The following is a 19,317-nucleotide window of genomic DNA, read 5'->3' as shown; positions in this document are numbered from 1 at the left end:
TGCTTTTACGACCAAAGGAAAGTTATTCGGAACGACCAAAATTATTTTTGACGAAAAATATTCGTTACGGACATAAAGACAGCCTCATTTAATTTAGTGTAGATAATGCTGAGATTAATTACTGTCTCGTAATGTTGCATAATCTTGATAATATTGTAAATAAATCCTGCTAAGTATTAATGTGGTTCCGTATATACTTCATATATCGGGTGTGTCGTTCACAATCACATTAAATTCTATCGCATATACTTTATTATATTCTATGGCGAATTGTAAAAAAAAAATAACCTAATCCATTCAGTAGTTTAGCCACAGGAGTCATTTTTCGTTTTTATAATTTACAACATCATGTGTAAAGCAGAGATAAAGTTAGGAGTATCGAATGTTTTGATCAGTTGACAGCTGTTAGTTTTCAAAGGAGAATTACAGTTGTTTGTAATGACTGACTTTTATATGGTGTTCTTATTTTCGCACATTATTATTATATTTACTTTGTTTGAAAAATTATTTTTTTTATTTTTACGTATTTTTCTTTTTGCTTTATGTTAATGGACATATCGCTCACCTGGCAGTATAATGACACATCTACTTTTTTCTTATTTTAAAGAAATGAGGGTCAAAGATTTTGCAAACGTTTGAAACGAGGTTATGACTTCATTTTATATTTTATCTTAGATTTTATAGTTTTAACAATTAATGCCGTACCGTTTTACCACTTTATAAATTATACACTTTTAAACACTTAGGCCGTAAAAACCCAGTTTCGCTCTTTTTGTAAATGTGCCATTATACTGCTAGGTGAGCGATATATTAACCAGTATATTAACGCATTTCATTTAATGTGATTATGAACGACACACCCGATATAGCCTTCCGGAACTTTGTTGAAAATTGCTGCCTCCTTCTATGTTCATCCCCCACGAGGTTCAATTTAAAAAGTAAAACTACGTGTTTGTAAAGCTTTTCATTTCCTCGCGTGATTTGATTGACAAATATCTATTTATTTACTTGCCAATACTGGTTTATTAAATGCTGCCAATTGTAATAAAATATTTACTTGCTGTAGGTAGTTACAGGTGTTTATTCCACGTAATTGCAAAATTTTGCAATTACTTAACTTTCTAGAAAACACGCGGAAAGTCATCAGTTTATCATACTGTAACTTGTTAGTTAAATAATTGTTTTTTGTTACATATTTATTTTTATTATATAATAATCAACATCAGCTTTTGTTCCAGATAATACATTTATAAACACTAACGTTTAAAGTAATTGATAAGAAGACAATAAGCAGAGGAATAATTAAAAATTGAATCTTATCGTTTTAATTGATTCTATTTTTGCCACTAAATCTGCTGTCTGATACAGATTATATTTACTTTACTAGAGGCAGACAGACAAGACTGTTTTGATTTTGATTTTTCAAGAGACATCAAAAGTGACATGGGTCCTAATGCTCGGCCTTGTAGCACACTATTCTTAAGTATCTGCTGTTTGCACAAAAGCTGTAGGTACAATGCTTTCATAATAAGGGTATTCTCCGTTATACATAGGCTAATACAAAAATAATGTCTTTGGTGCATTTATTAAATAGATAACAATCTAATGCCTTTAAACAATATATTAAAAATAGTTAACGATTCAGTTCATATACATAGATACATAGGTACCTGGATCAAGATTTTGAAAGATATCTACGCACTGTAAGTCGTTTCAACCTATGTATACATCAGTCAATCAAGTTTTAGAAGGACTCATTAGCAACCTTGCTCCACTCGGCGTCAGAGCGGAGGATGCTGGTGTACTTGGTGACAGGCTGGTACGCCTTCAGCTTAGCTTCCTTCTTCAGTTCCTCAGTCTTAGGGTCTGCGTGATCACCATCCAAAGCAAAGGATGCTCCGTAAAGCTGAGGGGAGTCAACCAGACCGAAAGGAGTAATGTAGTCGTCACGAATTTCAGTAGAACTCTGGCCACAAAGACCTCTGGTGGTGCTGCGGTGATCGTCAGTGAATATAACTAGCCTATGATCGTCAAAGATAAGACGAATAGCTCCGTTGTTGATGCTAAATACTTGGATTTCATCGAAACCGCCACGAATGCTGTAGTACTCTACAAGAGGAATCTTCGCAACGTCATCGTAGTAGATAGAAACACCGTCTTCACAAATTTCTTTGGCGTTGCTGATTACTTGGTATGTTTTCGGAGTCAAAATGATTTCTAGTGTTTTACCCGTTCTGGTTCTGAAAAAAATATAATAACATATTACATACATTAACAAAAACGCTATATAAAAAGTTCACAGGACCTATGTAAATGTTTTTTACGTTCTACTATATCAGGAAAGCTTCAATCCATACAACAATATTATTAATGAGTGAGCGGGTATACTAACTTGTAGGTAATGTAAACTTCTGCTTGTCCTTTTTCGGGTCTCTGGGCAAGAATGAGCAGCTCATTGCCGAAATCCTTAGCCTCGTCCACCATCACGACGTGCCAAGATCCAGTCATGTTGTATTCGTAGCTGCGGCCACTGAATGTCCACACTTTGTTGTCATCCACGGTACAGAAAGCTGCAAAAACCACGTGTATAATATAAGAAAATCTCTCTCCGGTCGTATCGGATTGCCGTCCCATCGGGCTATAATAGTGAAGGAATAGTGAGTGCACCTACGCAGTTGGCTAATCTCCTTATATGAGAACTGCCGCTGTGACCGATATTTGGCTAGGAGGACATCATCATCATCATCATAGTTAAACAATACTCACGTAAGTTTTGGTAGCCTGTAAACCAGTTGCGGGCACGCTCCCAGTTGGAAAGGGGTGCATAGAAAGACATGGCGTACGGGTAGTAAGACAATCCCTCTACGTTGTTCAAACGGACCTCTCCGAATTTCGACGTGAGCTTGTAGTTGATGTAGTTATCGTAGTAAAAGGCTTGTGCCTCGATCTCCAGTTTGCCGTCATCGACTGTTTTCAGGACATCCTCTTCTTTTTCCCAATCGTTCCAATTTTCCAACAGCTCAAAAATATTGAAGATGAAGGCCTCATCAGTCTGCTTCAAGTCTTTGTAAGTCAATGTACCTTTGAAGTAGTCGGGAGCGTGTGCCTTAAGAAGCATTTTGTAACAAGCTTTCTGGTACAGGTTATTTTCGCCAATGTCTTTAAGGCATTGTTTTCCCAAGGGATCGTTTAATAGCAATTCCTTGTACATATCGCTGCGTTTACCGACTCCTTTTAGGTGAATGTTGTCATCATTTCCGATGAGGATGTCAACGTCGTATTCTACCGTAAGGTTATTTTTAAGGGCAAGTTCGAAATTTAGTGGTGTAAATTCAGGTTTGGTCATATTGAAGACAGCGTTAATTTGTTGTTGGAAGCCATTGTACAACAAAGCAGCGTGAACCTTGTTATCTTCATAGCTGTTTGCTAATGCACCAGTCAATATGAACTCCACAGTTTCTCTACCATGAAATTCAAGACTAATGTCAACGAGTTGGACTTTGCCATGTTCTATTTCCGAGGCGACTCGGGTAATGATTTCCTTTCGGCGAGCTTCTGGTGTAATATCTTTTATGACTGCTGCTGGCTCAAATTCATCCTTTGTTTGTAGCTGATTGTAGATTGTGTCTGAAAATAATAAGATCACTTAGGTTTCTACATTCAACCTGAGTTAATGACTTAACTGTAAATATGTTGTTAAAAGTCCCAAAAGAAAGTATAGTTGCAGAATTAAATTATCATGCTTGTAATATGAATATACTAACTAGTGAATACAGTAAAAGTGAAAGCTTTGTTCTTTGATTCTCTGGCGAGATACTTCAAGTTAAACTGCGTCAATGCAATGTCCTTCTGATACAACAGATTACGAACATTCGTCAGAAGATCATTATCGAAGAGACTGGTTGGGTCCTTGTAGTCAGAGGAGTAAGAGTTTGCTTGGAATTGGAATATGGTACCAATTGACTGACCAAACTTGATATCAGTGGAAATAACCTTTTTTGGTCGCTCGATTAGTTTTGACAGCGGGTTCTCAGCCGCGGTCTGGAAAGAATCTGTCTTTTGAAGTGTAGTGTAGGGCCACACACTCATGTGGATAAGGTTAGCATTTCGGTCCGGCCATTCAAGGATTAGTCTAAACTCATTTAATTCGTAGTCCCAACGTGTCCTGAAAGGAATATGCAATTGCAGTTTGTTAACGACACCGGCAGCGACATATACGTCGTTAAATGTGTCTAAGTAACCAGCACTTCCATCCAAGTTTCTGGCGTATGTGAACTGTAGTTTATCTATAATATTTCCACTCATGCCGGGAGTTGCGATGGCTTCATTTTGGACGTGAAGTAACGTTGGTTCACTGTATTCAAATACAAACGGCATACCCATAGCGAGTGGGAACGTGATGAAGATATCCTTTTGTAGCACAATCTTAATGTAATTGGATTTAATTGACTGTTTCAAATGATTTGACTCTTTTATCAAGCTTAAAATCAAAGAGTTAATTTCAGCTTCGGTGAAAGTTAGAAGCATCTGCTGGTTCCAGTTATTTAAGAAGAAAGAGCCTTCGAGGTCACATTGATGTTCAGGCTTTATGTTCAGCTTTTCGAGAATTGTCTTAATCTTTATTTCAAACTCGTCCTTAGGCTTTTCCCCTTGATGTATAAACAATCCATAGATATACTCCATCAGGTGTTGCATGTCCGACACGGATAGCGTAAACTGCAAAGAAAAAAAATTGCATCATCAAAGTCAGTTCAACACAGTCGTCGGTTAGTATAATGGGTATCGATTAATACACTGTACGATCAAAAAGCTACCCAATCTTCTTCGGTCCATCCAGTGCTTCCGAACCTCAGAGCCCCTCGTTCATAGACTGGTAGAAGGTTGTTCTTACTGCCGATGAAGGAAACCTCTCTGAAGTGTGAAAGCTCGTCATCACTTGTGTAGTCGTCGATCAAACTGTCAGTCGAGTAGCGGTAGCCGAACTTTTCTTCAGGAAGCATGTTCAAGACAGACTTTGCAGTTTTGGCACTAAAATTAGAGAAATGTTTAATCAAAGATGATTATATGTAATTAACAGTAAATACTTACAAATGAATAAAAAACGTTGCCAAAAAAGTTTACAATATTTTGAGTACTTAGTAGATAACACGTAAACCTAATCGGATTAAATGTATGGTCGAAAAAAATGGTATAGATATATTTAATACTCACAGAGTGGCGAAACGTGGGTCTTTCAGTCCAGCAGCAAAAGTAATACTATTTGCCAGCACAGCGCGAACCTGCGTGCTAGGGTCTGCGAACGTCATGTGTCCCATGATTTGCATCATTTCCTGAGGTGGGTCAGCTAGGAAAATATTTAAAGCAGCTGCAACCCTCACTTCGTAAGGCTCAGCAGTGTTCTTCAAGAGGCTGAACAGCACAGCACGAACGTATTCATTCTTCTTGTTAGCTAGGGTTTTCAGGCTGATAACCATTTGAATCCTGAGGTACTTAGTGACTGCAATCTTACCCTCTAGATAAGGAGCGAAGACTTTCAGAATGTTCGGGTGAGCCAAGTTACCAAGAACTCTTACGTACACCTGAGCTTTGTTCTTGTCGCCATTTTCAACAGCTTGTTTCAGTTCTTGCGATAGCCGTGGGATTACTTTCTCATTTACAAATAAGTCTTCGTCTCCAGATGCAATGAATTTCGTGACAGCCAGAAGGGTGGTGGTATTGACGAAGGTCTGCTCCTGAACTTCGGGACTCATAGCGAATTCGAAAAATTCGTTCATGAGTTCCTTAGTCGGGAAACGAAGAACGCTAGCCATGGAGCTAATAACTTCAGCGGCTTCAATACCTTCGATTTTCTTGGTCAAGATCCAGGACTTGATTTCTTTAAATGCTGCGATTGTACCGGTTTGAGCGACAGCATCGCGGTATACTACCCACATGTTACTCTTTGCAGTATTTTCCGAAGATTTTGCAATTTCAATGCTGGCTGTCATTTGAGTCAGTTGTTCTGAGCTCATGTACATAAGAGATTCTATGAGCATGTTGAATTTGGAAAGAAAATCGGCCTTTGGTAGGTTGTTTATATCTTGCAATAGAGGAGTCATTTCCTGCAGCAATTTCTGAGCATCGGCAATGTTACTATCACCTCGACTTATCAATCTTGTCAAATTATATGTAAACAAAAGCGAATTAACATCGCGATATTCAACAGTTTTTGGCCATTCCTCACCTGTTTTAGGCTGGAGGGAAGAAAGGGACAATCCGACGTAACTGTAGATTTCGGCTTTCTGTTTGCCATAGACAAGAGGGTTAACGAAAACAGAACTCATGGCTTCCGATTTGTAGATTGTGCCCTTCTCGCCAACAACTAGACGAGTTTCAGTATTATGTTTTATAAATTGTTTTTCATCTTCTTTATAAGCGATTCCATTCCATACCGCACCTTCGGGAACACCAAAGTAGAAACCAACACGGTTTTCACATGATCCGTAGTTCTTGCTTTTGATAATCTCGACAGGATTTTCAACTTTATCCACCAGCACGTCATCAAGTCCTCCGGCAGAAATAGGCGAAACAGAGTAAAGTGTCTCGCAGTCACCAGTGACGTCAGTTTCCATCTTCTTAAACAAACCTTGGAAGGTTTCTTTATCAAAGTTATTTGGGAAATTGTGGACATGGTTAGTAGGAGATAAGTCTACTTGCAAAGCACTGACAAGTCCTTTCAACAAGTTTTCATAAGTATCAGTGAATGATGTTGGTATTTTCAAGGAGACAACTCGTCCACCTTCTACGAGAATTTCAAAAGGATGATCAATATCCTTCACTGGATTTAAATCCAGACCATGGAAAACCTTTTTCTTGTATTGCTGATTCTGAGCTTGCCCGTATACGGGATTAGCTAGCTTAGCTACTAAGCGACCTGGTTCTAAAACGCGAACAATTAAATTTGTAATCAAGACGTTGCCGTTGCCAGTTTCTGATTCGAATTCAGTTCCGGTGTAAGAGAGTACATTGTACTCGTACTCTTGACCGACCTGCCAAGGCCATTGGTTGGTCTCGGCGACCGGGCTCGATGAAACGGCGGCTGCAACGAGAATTTTCTTAGTTTAATATATGAGGACATTAATCATTAAAGGGGTACTCCTTAAAGAAAATCACCATCAAAAAAGAAGAAGAGAAGATTAATTTACGATGCTAAATATAGCAATTAACTAGGTATATGTATATTACTTATACCACAGTTAAATTAAACTACTAATGAGCATTCTGAACATTTTACTTGAAGACTGTAAGTAACCTGTTGACTCCCTCTCCGTTGAGCAATGATAATGTTTAATCGTATTCAGTAATTCTTTGTTTCTTTATCTTATCAAAACTTTACTTTTGCCGAAATTCACTCCAATGTACATTTTTATTTTATTATGCACTCAAATGTGAAAGTTATTGTTTTAGCGTATCTGTCCCTGTTCAACAGATTACTAACTCAATCGACAAAACTTTTTAAAAAGTATAGGGACAGAGACACTTTTATACAATTTATGACCATCCAAGCATGTATAAGCATACACGTTAGATCAGTGAATTCCATAGGATTCCGTCACACCTGTAGAAGATTCATGCTTGACTTCCAGAAGAAACATGGATAAGCCTCATAGCTTCCACTCTGCTAACAGAGGGAGGAGTCTTTAATAGAGGCGATGAAATTATGAAGGTACACTACCTATTATCTTGTGTGCTATGATCCTCAAAATAACTAGAATGCACTCACCGAGAATCGCCGTCAGTATCACCAACTTCATAGTTCCAGAATTTGCAGCAGTCGTCACAGTTGCTCAATATCTCCCCACTGTGGTCACCAAAACTGCAATAATTAAGTTTATATACCAGCGCTTAATCAAAAACCTAACTTTAGGTCGACCTTAGACCTTACTTGACACGATAACAGTTACGTGAATACTAGGTTTTACACCCGGTTTCACTTATCGCTGATATTCCCTGAATGTCAAATGATACCAAAGTTACGCTCAATGACAGTTGATTCTGCAATCGTTGTTTGACAAGACTTCCAGTCTAACAGGGTCAGCAGTTGAAAACCTGGTATCCCTGTTACCCTTATGGTAATCTTCGCACCTACCGCTCTGCACATTTATTTTGCACCTATCAACACCAGAGCAGTCGACCAGAGCGGCTGTAACCCAACCTTAAAAAGCATTAGGACCCAACGATAAGAGATTCATCTACCATTTGAAAAAGAATGGTGATTGATTATAGGTTTACCTTGATGACTGTCAGGGAGGAGCTCAATAACGTACAAATGATCCAACTTTTTTTAACTGTAGTGAAAAGTGCATAATTTTGAATAATATTATATAATTATCGATTAGTGCGAAAAAGTAGCTATCTCCTTACGTAAAAAAACTTCGTTTAAGATAAAACGAATGTCAAGTATCTGCCTAGCCTTTTCCCAGCATAGTTGTCTTCCAGTATAACCAGATGAACCTGAGTTTGTACCAATTGTTTTTGCATGGACTACAACTGCTTATTTGAACTCCTCAAACCAGTGACTTGGGAGACCCGAAAGCCTGCTTGTCAGCCTTTCTGACTTCTGTCTACTTACATCTTATCTTTTTTGCTCATGTTTATCAGGTCTTTTTTATGGGAATTCATCAAATTAGCCTGTAGGTTAGAAGCTTGAGAAAGTGTCAGACTCTTATTGACTAAACCCATCATGTTCCTTTGCAGGCCTTTTATGTACCAGGGCCACGGTAACTTTTTCGAACAATCCCGCAGCCCCAGATGTTTATCAGGTCTGTGGTGGACTTTTCTCCGTTATAGCATTAAGGATGAGCTTTGCACCGTTTATTTATAACAATTACCAAATCATAAACATCCGTGTACTGGCCGCCTGAAAATATTTCGTTTATCATTATAGTCGAATGGTGCAACTCACAGCAAAACTTCTATGTAATTTTATTCATTTACTTTGAGCCGTAGAAAAAAGTACCTATACCTATATTTTAGCAACATAATTATGTTACATAATAACGTTTCAAGTGCTTATCATTCATTTTTAAACAATAACAACTTTTTTCAGGCATTTGTATTTATAAACAATTGCCTAAAATAAAATAATGGCCATCCGATTAAAGTTACATTTTTATCTCTTTGCATACTTATATAATTAAATATTATTTTTATTCACTTTCCCAATAGAATTTAGAACAGCGAGAATATATGATGTATTTGGTTCTCTTTCACACAAAATCTGCTTACTACATGGATTTTGTTGAAACATGTGAAACATGTTAGTAGTAACTAAGCACCCTCAATTGGATAAGGACCAAAGGCTGGCTTTTATTTCGCACAGAGGTTGAGCATTGCCATCCAACGTGGCAATGCTGCCAGTCTTTTGGGTACATTACCCAGTGACAGCGATGAGGAGCAATTTTTTGATGCACTGTATTAGTTTTAAGTTGTATATATATATATGTCGCCGGGATATGATAAAAACGGGGATTTGATCAATTCCCTAAGGGATTTGATCAAATCACGGAGGATGTTAAAATAACAACACGATTTTATCTTTTCCCTAAACAAATCTAGTGAATTGAACAAATCCCTAAATTGGTTTAGTGATATGACAAAAATAATTTTGCTTTGATATTTTAAAGGTTTATTTGGTAAGACATACCTACATAATTATGATAATCAGGTGTGTGTAATAAGGAATCTGTTCTGTGTCTGTGTTGTTATTTTAACATCCTCCGTGATTTGATCAAGTCCCTTAGGGAATTGATCAAATCCCCGTTTTTATCATATCACTGCGACATATATAAGTTTATTTTATTTTCAATTAATGTAAATATATTGTGAATAAATTGGATAAGATTTAGCCTACCACTTTTATTGTATATTTTTAACAATTTCCTTTCAGAAGCACAATTGAAATTGTATTTTCCTTTCATTTCAGGAAGTGAAAATCATATTTGCATTTATTAGTGAGTTAGGGCACCTGACGTATCACACATTTGCAATAGTACTTACTAGTTTACATTTTGGCTAACCAGGTGTCAATTAAAAAATAACCACCGGACAAGCAAACCTTTTGGATAAGAACTAAACTGAAGAATTCGCAATAAATCAAACGGATAACTTCTAATTAGCCAAAACTATAGTTGTAACTAAACTAGTCATCATTATCCTCTCCTGCCCTTATCCTAATTATATTTGGGGTCGGCGCAGCCTGTTTTTTCTTCATCAAATCAAATCAAAAGTCATTTATTCAAGACTGCAAAACAGCACTTTTGAACGTCAGAAATTGACAAAAGACAGCCCCCAAAACGCCCACCCTTCACCACTTCCTATGTGTTTTTGCTGGGAAGAAGAAGTGGCACAACAAACTCCCCAGCAACACATCTGTCTGTAGGTTAGAAGAACCTTATAACAATTGATCGCTCTAGTTCTTAATACTGCAAGTAAGTAGTTGTAAAGTATACCTACAGAGAGCATTACTTTCATATAGAGAGTATTGAATTTCTTGCAGAACTTTCGGCAGTCATCATCAACTTGCAAACAATTTATTTAAATCTCACTTTAATTAAGCAAAAATATAAAAAAGCGACTAGGCAACAGCTGAGAGAGATAAAAACTGTTATTACGTTGTAATATAAACTTAGATAATGATTTCTTTATGTCTATATTTTGTCTGTTAGTGTGAAAAAGAAACTAATCAGACATGATAATTAAACAAATGTGTAAGTAGATATCCACCTAACGGGTTAATTGTTTTTGTAACACTTTTACTTTCCGAATAAGTTTCAGATGGTTGCAAGTTGAATCATGTGTGAGAAGTGGTAGAGTCACTTTTACCGAGAAGAAGTCCCCATTCCTGAACTATATTATTTATGGCCCATCCTACTTGAAGATCAAAATAATCAGGTTTGCTAAATTGATCAAGCCTTTGGGACTTACAGTCCTACACTATTATCAGAAACAATTGCAATGAATGCGCCAAGTTTTTACTTGGAATGTAAATAAAATACAGTAATCATTTATAATATTTTAATGTAACTTCAATAAGTTATCAACGTTTTACAGGTACATTTTCATGTGATGTTGTAAGGTTGTTAAGTTACATACGATACAATTACATAATTAGAAATACTTTGTTATATACACTGATATGTTCAAATAGATACGTATATTTATAAATATTTGATTCATACTATATTTACAATTGCACATTGTAGTCATCTTTCGATAGGACTAGCTCGGTCATCGTTCCATAAATTATCAATTTATAGTTTAGTGGGAGTGGTTCTTAGCCTTGCTCCATTCAGAGTCAGAGCTGAGGATGTTGGTGTACTTGACAAAAGGCTGGTATGCCTTCTGTTGAGCTTCCTTCTTCAGCGCCTCAGTCTTGGGGTCGCTGTTCTCACCGTCCAAAGCGAAGGACGCACCGTATAGCTGAGGAGAGTCCACAATACCGTAAGGCGTGATGTAGTCGTCACGAGTTTGGGTGGAGTCCTGTCCGCAGACACCCCTGGTGGTCTTGCGGTGCTCATCAGTGAAGATGGCGAGCCTCTGCTGGTCGTAGACGATGCGGATGGCTCCGTTCTTGATGTTGAAGACGAGGACGCCTTCAGCCAAGGTGTAGTACTGCAGCAAAGGAGCTTCAGCTTCATCGTTCCAGTATGAGGTGAGGGTGCCTTCCGAAACCTTCTTGCCGTTGGTCTTGACGTCAATACCGGCAGGCTTGATGTGCAGCTCCATGTATTTACCATCTTCGGTCCTGCAAAAGAAATTTTGTTATGTAGTAAGTGGTAGTAGGTATTTGTTTGCATCGCATTCTTATATCTCTACGAAAAGAACCTTTAAGAATGTAATGATAGAATTAGTAAACTTATACTTAAGGCAAAATGCATTTTTCATCTACAACTCGAGGACACCATGAGCATACACACAAAAACTTATATGGTTCTCTTCATTTTCTCCACAACACAATATTTCTACTGAGCCACCTTCATGTCAGGCATGGATTCTTTCGCATACATAAATAGATAAATGCACATAAATGATTCTTATTCTTCTTACTCTTATTCTCATAATAGGTATATAGTTTGGATAATGCTAACACTTACACGTATGATACGTAGACCTCCTCCTGCTTCTCGCTGGGCCTTCTCGCGAGGATGACCAGGTCGGTCCACTTGCCGTAGTCATTGGACTCGTCCACCATTACCACGTGCCAGGAGCCGGACAGACCGTAGTCGTAGCTGCGGCCGCTGAAGGTTTGGATCTTGCTGCTGTCCACAACACAGTAGGCTGTTGGAAATGAAGACAGTGTTAGTAAGACCTACATAAATCTATAACTGAAATAACAAGATAGTTTGAAAGTATGACTCACGAGTGTATTGCTCGCCGTAGTAGTAGTTGTATGAACGCTCAACGGCAGTGATGGGAGCGTACACAGCAAAGCCGAAGGGGTAGTAAGCCACACCCTCAACGTTGTTCAAACGGAGCACTCCGTATTGGGATGCGAACTCGTAGTTAGCGTAGTTTTCTTCGTAGAAGAACTGAGCTTCGATTTCCAGTTTTCCGTTCTCAATGGTCCTCAAAACGTCCTCTTCCTCAGTGTAGGAGTTCCTCGACTTGAAGATGTCATAGTACTCAGTAATGCTCTTCAGAGCTACTGGGGTCAGTTCCTTGTCTTCGTAAGTTACTGAAGCCTTGAAGAAGTCGGGAGCGTGTGCCTTAACGATTAGCTTGTAGCAATCCCTTTGGAAGGTGTTGTTCTCGTTAGTCTCTTCCAAGCATTTCTGGGCAGAGGGGTCATTTTGTAATTGTTCGGTGTAAGTCTCGCTACGTTCACTGTAACCTTGGAGGTGAATGTTCTTCTGGTTTCCGACCTTCAAGTCAAGATCGTAAGTGACCTTAATTTGGTTCTTCAAAGCTTCCTTGAAGTTGAGAGGAGCAATCTTAGGTTTGATGACCTTGAATACTGCGTTGATCTGTTCTTGCCAGCTGCTCAAGAAGAATACTCCCTGGAACTTGTTGTCAACGAAGCTGTCGGCGATGGCAGCAGTGAGGACATATTCGACCTTCTTCTTTCCTTCAAAGACAGCGCTAAAATCGTAGAGCTCCACTTGGGCAGACTCGATACCGGTGGCGGCGCGCTTGACGATCTCTTCACGACGAGCCTGGCTGTTAGCAGACACGTCCTTGAAGAGAGCAGCAGGTGCCAGTTCACCACTTTGTTTCTGGTTGTACAATGTGTCTGAAAGAAAGGTATAACATTGAAATAAAGAGCAAAATGTTATAAAATTAGCTGCGCCAGATAATAAGTTACGTAAGACAATGCCAAGGAGTGGCAAAAAGTATATTCAACTTACCAGAGAAGAGGGTGACTGTCACATCCTTGTTGGTGGACTCCTTAGCATTGTATTTGAGCTCAAACTCAGTCAAGGCGATATCTTTCGGGTAGAAAAGTGTACCAATACTCGAAACAATGTCTGTGTCGTAGAGATCTGTCGACTTGAAGTCAGAAGAGTAGGAGTATCCTTCGAAAAGGAGGGAGACACCGGCTAAGTATCCAAATTTAATATCATTAGATACAACCTTCTCGGCACGTTTGATGATCTTGGTCGATGGGAGTTCAGAAATAGCCTGGATAGAATCAACCTTTTTCAGAGTAGTGTAGGGCCAAACGCTCAGGTGAACAAAGCTAGCATCATGCTCGGGAAGCTTGAAGCTCAGTTTGACTTGTCCTGGTGTGATCACGGTGTTCAGGTTGGCGGGGATGTAGAATTGAATCTTGTTGATGACTCCAGCGAAAGCGTATACATCATTGAGCGTATCCAAGAAACCAACACTGCCATCTACGTTTCTCGCATAAGTGAAGTCAATGTTCTTCTGCAGAGAGCCGGCTAAGGATTTACTGTTCCTGTCAACCTTGATTTTAGCTTGGCCGTTGAAAGAGTACATAAGAGGTTCATTGTACTCGTAGTAGAATGGCATACCAGAAGCAAGAGGGAAAACGATGTATGTCAGTTTGTTGTTCAATATCTTAGTGTATTGGACATCGACACCATTGAATAGTTTTTCAATGTTTTCAACAGTGCTAGTAATGAAAGCGATGAGGTCAGCTTCACTGAAAGTGATGAGTTTTTGCTGGTTCAAGTTCTCGAGGAAGAGAGCTCCTTCAATGGGGTCGGGTTTTTGACGCTTGAGGTTCAGTTTTTCAGCGATCTTCTTAGCAGAGTACTTCAAGTCTACCTTGGCCTTGTTAGGTTCGTAGATCAAATCGGCAATGTGCTCAATAATCTGCTGCACGCCTGAGACGGACAAAGTGATCTGCGAAAAAAAAACAACTGTTAGAGCCGGAAAAAGTTAATTAAATAAATTTTCACGCTCAGGCAAGTACCAATGCAACTTTTCTAAGTTTGTGTGTAGAGGACTGTACATACTTTCTGAGTATATGTAAGATACCAATGACATATTGGCACACGAAAACACCTCGAGGAAACCTAGACTTACAAACTTTGAAATCACTAATCCACATTGAGAAAGAGTAGTGATTAACGCTCGATCCTTCTCTGTGTCAGAGCAGGCCTGTGCCCAGCAGTGGGACTATAAAAAGGCTGATGATGATGAATGTATTTTTTACCATATCAAAAGTCGGTTTATTACCTGGCTTTCCTCATTCAAGTTGGTGCCCCTAGTCCTCAGCGCAGTTCTGTGGTATACAGGGAAGAAGTTGTCTTCGCTGCCAACGTATGCCAGTTCCCTGAAGAAGGTGAAGTCATCTTCGCTGGTGTACTCATCAATAAGACTGTCAGTGGAGATGCGGTATCCGAATTTCTCTTTAGCAACAAAAGGTTGGACAGCCTTAGCAGTCTTAGCCCTGTAAATAAAATTAAGCATTAATCATCAATACAATATAAAAAAGTATCTTATGTTAGAATATTGTAAGTGCTGAAGAAACTTACAGTACAGAGAAGCGTGGGCTCTTAAGTCCAGCTGCGAAGTTAATGCCGTTTGCTAATACAGCACGAACTTGGGTACTAGGGTCGTCGTTGGTCATATGTGCCATAATTTGCATCATTTCAGCGGTGGGTTCGTTCAGGAAGATGTTCAAGATAGCAACAACTCTCACTTCGTAGGGCTCAGCAGTGTTCTTCAAGATACTGTAAAGTGCAGCACGAACGTTTTCATCCTTAAGGTTAGCCAAAGTCTTCAGGCTGGCGACAATCTGGACGCGCAGGTACTTGCTCACTGCAATGCTGCCGTCCAAGTATGGAGCGTATACTTTCAGGATCTCTGGGTTAGCTAAGTTTCCGAGTGATCTAATGTAAACTTGGGCCTTGACTGTATCGCCGTTCTGAGCAGCCTGTTTCAATTCCTTCGAAAGCCAAGGAATGATAGATTCGACTACATATAAGCTATCCTCAACATTGCGGCTGAATCTGGTGGCAGCTAACAGGGCTGAGGTGTTAACCAACTTCAGTTGCTGAACTTCGGGGTTGATGGCGAATTCGAAAAATTCAGTCAGGACCTGTTTAGTAGGGTAGCGGAGGGCGGCACCGATACCAGAAATCAGCTCAGCTGCTTCTTCACCGTTGATCTTTTGGGCAAGCACCCAGGACTTGATTTGTTGGAATGCAGCAACGGTACCAGATTGAGCGAGAGCATCACGGTAGATGATCCACATAGCGTTCTTAGCGGCGTTCTTGGAGTTCCTGGCGATTTCAACGCTGTTGCTCAATACAGTCAGCTGCTCGGAGTTAAAGGTAGCTAAGTGGCGTATAAGGATGTTGAATTTTGACAGGAAATCAGCCTTCGGCAGTTGGCTGGGTGACTGCAGTAGGGGAGCCATTTCCTGGAGCAGTTTTTGAGAGTTAGCAATACTTTGGTCTGAGACCTTAGGGAGGAACATAGATTCGCTCATAGTGAAAATAAGGGAGTCGATAGAGCGGCCTCCTTCAGGTTTTTTCCACTCAGCACCACTGTCTTGGACCGAGGCAAGGTAGAATTTAACATAACTGGTAACTTGAGCCTTCTGTTTACCGTAAAGGAGAGGGCTGACAAAGACTGAGTTAAGGACTTCAGATTTGTAGATGGTGCCTTGCTTGCTTGCCACAATACGGGCTTCAGAAGTTTGCTTGATCAACTGTTGTTCGTCATTTTCATAAGCGATGCCGTTCCAGATGGAGCCTTCTGGCACACCGGAGTATAACGCAGAACGCTTCTTGCATGAGCCGTAGTTCTTGCTCTTGATCACCTCGATAGGTGCCTCCTCTGAAGCGAAGTTGGGGAATTCACGACGCCATTCAGCGGAAACAGGCGAAACGGTGTAAAGGGTCTCGCATTCACCAGACAGATCAGCTTCGACCTTCTTGAAGATACCTTGGAAAGATTCCTTGTCGTAGCTGTTGGGGAAGTTATCGACATGGCCGTAAGGAGAGAGGTCAACTTGTAGAGCGCTGATGAGACCCTTCAGTAAGTTCTCGTGAGCAACGGAGAGTGTTTTGGGGACACTGAAAGCCTTGACACGGCCGCCCTTGACGAAGATCTCGAAGGGTTGGTCTGAGATCTGGACGGGCTGGTACTTGAGGTCGGAAGGTAAGACGCTGAACGTAACTTTCTCATCCTGAACCTGTGCGTACACTGAGTTGGTCAGTTTGGCGAGGAGGTAGCCGGGAGCGACCACGCGGACGGCGAACTGAGCCTTGAAGGCGTTTCCGTTGCTGTTGCTGCCATCGAAAGACGCGACGGTGTAGGTGTTCACGTCATACAGGTACTCCTTACCGACCTGCCATGGCCAGCTTTTGTTTTGGGTGAGCGGGCTCGACGCTACCGCGGCTGTAATGAATTAAATGATTATTTATTTTGTCAAAACATAGGTTAAGTGTTTGTAACCTAACCTAACCTATTCCGGACATATTCAGTAATAATCCTTCAGGTAAACCGTTTATGAGCCTTTTAAAAAATGCTAGGTAAAAAACATAAATAATTTTCTGTGAAGGTTATGATTAAATATTTTCAGTATATATCTCGTAACTGACCCTAAACATTTAATTATTTTGGTTCACTGACTAAATTATAATTACACTAATTTTCATTATAAATATTTTAAACTGATAAAACTTTTAGAAAGCCGTAAGGTCATCCTAAGGCTAATTATTAATTAATTAAAAATGCTTAGCCCCATGGTAACCTATTGATTAGCATGTGATATGGGTGCTAACAAAACACAACAAGTTGTATAGAAGTTATAAAAATCAACAGGATCAAAGGGCCAATCATACTCATACACATACCAGTTAGAAAACGTCATTATATTTCTATGTAAGACGTTCAGGCTAGTGATCAGTGAGAAACATAAATGGCCATCCATCCATGGCCCTATTGTGCTAGACGCAGCTTAATCATGAGCTTTAAAAATGAGCATATGCCTAGCCAGTGCAACGATTAAGTATAAAGTGGAAAAATTGACAAAAAATACTAAAGAAAGAGTTAAGATTGCGTATCATTTGAGACCTACCAGAAAGAGAGTAGGTAAAAATTACTTTTGTAATACCGAGGTACACAAAAAACCGAAAATATATTCATGCAAAATTCTTATCAATAAATGTACTAAGTAATAAAGAAAGTTCAACTCACCGATAATCGCCGTCAGTATCAAGAGTTTCATGGTCCAAGTGTCCAGTGATCGTCTGCAGTGCTGCTTATTGCGAACACTTCTGATGCAGAAACCTCAATCACATAGCCTTTTATACTATCCCACAAATCAACTCTGCAAGACCCCTGACCCGTAAGCGTAACAGATAACTGCAAATCCAAAAATAACGTCACCACCCACTCAAAAATCAGTATTTAAGATAGTTACTGATTTTTTATCGATTTAGTCGTCGTGCAAAATTATGTCTACCTAGACTTTTGGTTCTTGTGTTCATTTCCTAAGTTACTAAGCGTTATCGTATACCTCTAATTCTTCATTTGTAGCTACAAACAAAATAGTAATAGTTATATTTTCGTGTGCTATTGTAGTAAGTTTCATAGATTAGCTTCTTTTGGATATGGTCCCACATTCTTAAAAATAGTTGAGACTTATTGTGTGTTTTCTATGCCTAACATAATTTTCTTTAGTATTAGATGTTTCTTTAGATATAAAAATCGAAAATTATTTTCTCTTTGGTCGGCTCATAGAAATATTTGCCAATTCATAAGTGCTGAAACCCCCAAAAGCCATACGTAGCAATTAGTTAAATTCTCATTACCGTGTTTTAAAAATCTGTAATGTTTGGTCCAATTTTACCGGTAGCTGCAGTCACTGCAATTTTGAAAACGTCTTCAAGAATATTAGCATTTGATTTCTTCAAATTGCAAACATAAGAGGCTGCCTAAAATATGAAGATTTTAACTACTTGATCGTGATCAACATCAAGTGTACCTAAAAATATTTAAAATTCCCATGCTGAGAAGCAATGCTCGGCTTTTTGATTTGGAAAAGCTTTTTAGAGAACGGTTTTCAAGAATCGGAATTTAATCCCCAGAATATATTACCTATACATCATATTATATAGCATAAGCATCTCAAGTTATGCTAATGATAATAATAGAACATTGTCATTTCAATAATAATATAAACGTTGTAGATAAAAATAATTTCGATAAGTTCTCAATGACAAGGTACAGAAAGGTCTTATCATGATGCAATTTGTGAAAGTAACTGTCAGTTTGTCAGTTCGTATTTTTTCCTCGGCAGATCAAGTTATAGTTATAGTACCTAATCCTTCTTATCGAGTGAGCTGCGGGTTTAAGCAGCTAACAATTCCTAGTGTCAGAGTATTCTCAAATCCTCCTGACGGCCTCTGACGTGGAATTGTAACGACGACTGCTACTGAGTAGCTTAGGCATGTGCCTTTCCAGGCATGGGGGTGTAACACCGCCAACTTCCAGACTCCGGGCTCCTTAGTGTGACTTATGATATTTAGGAAAACATACTACAGGTATTTCTTTGTAACACATTATAAATCACAAATAAGTATATATCACGTATAACTCAAATGAAAAATCTATTATCTTCGGATTACCAGTGATGCCAGCTAAATTGGAACCTATATGATCACGGAGAGTGATTGGTGAAGTGTTGTGAAAGTGTTAAGGTACTATGTGCATATTTTATTTCCAGATCTTTTTTCTCGGGCTCTGATTCTTTAAAAACCTTGTATGTAAATATCGCTGGGATTAAAATATCCTGTCGTTGTCTAGATCTATGTCTAATAGATATACAATTAAATGTGTTTCTTTCTTTCTTTCAAA

The 19,317-nt window shown here is 39.1% G+C and overlaps 2 protein-coding genes across 2 annotated transcripts; both read right to left on the bottom strand.

Moving 5' to 3' along the window:
* Nucleotides 1-634: 634 nt before the first annotated feature.
* LOC124642802 (vitellogenin-like) lies at nucleotides 635-7,851 on the bottom strand. The gene is made up of 7 exons (XM_047181459.1): nucleotides 7,763-7,851; nucleotides 5,212-7,078; nucleotides 4,815-5,028; nucleotides 3,765-4,716; nucleotides 2,767-3,627; nucleotides 2,393-2,570; nucleotides 635-2,240 (listed from the first exon to the last, which is right to left on the bottom strand). Exons 1-7 carry the CDS (start codon nucleotides 7,791-7,793, stop codon nucleotides 1,745-1,747), a joined length of 4,599 nt encoding a protein of 1,532 aa, XP_047037415.1. The 5' UTR covers nucleotides 7,794-7,851; the 3' UTR covers nucleotides 635-1,744.
* Nucleotides 7,852-11,041: 3,190 nt separating this feature from the next.
* Nucleotides 11,042-17,734, bottom strand: LOC124642801 (vitellogenin-like). Its single transcript, XM_047181457.1, has 7 exons — nucleotides 17,656-17,734; nucleotides 14,982-16,854; nucleotides 14,683-14,896; nucleotides 13,386-14,346; nucleotides 12,401-13,270; nucleotides 12,135-12,318; nucleotides 11,042-11,785 (listed from the first exon to the last, which is right to left on the bottom strand). The coding sequence occupies exons 1-7, from the start codon at nucleotides 17,684-17,686 to the stop codon at nucleotides 11,299-11,301; spliced, it is 4,620 nt and encodes a 1,539-aa protein (XP_047037413.1). The 5' UTR covers nucleotides 17,687-17,734; the 3' UTR covers nucleotides 11,042-11,298.
* Nucleotides 17,735-19,317: the final 1,583 nt, after the last annotated feature.

Source organism: Helicoverpa zea, chromosome 25 (assembly GCF_022581195.2).
Source record: "Helicoverpa zea isolate HzStark_Cry1AcR chromosome 25, ilHelZeax1.1, whole genome shotgun sequence".
NCBI classification, from domain to species: Eukaryota; Metazoa; Arthropoda; class Insecta; order Lepidoptera; family Noctuidae; genus Helicoverpa; species Helicoverpa zea.
Note: the sequence above shows the minus strand (reverse complement) of the source record. Positions and strands in the feature narration are given on the sequence as shown.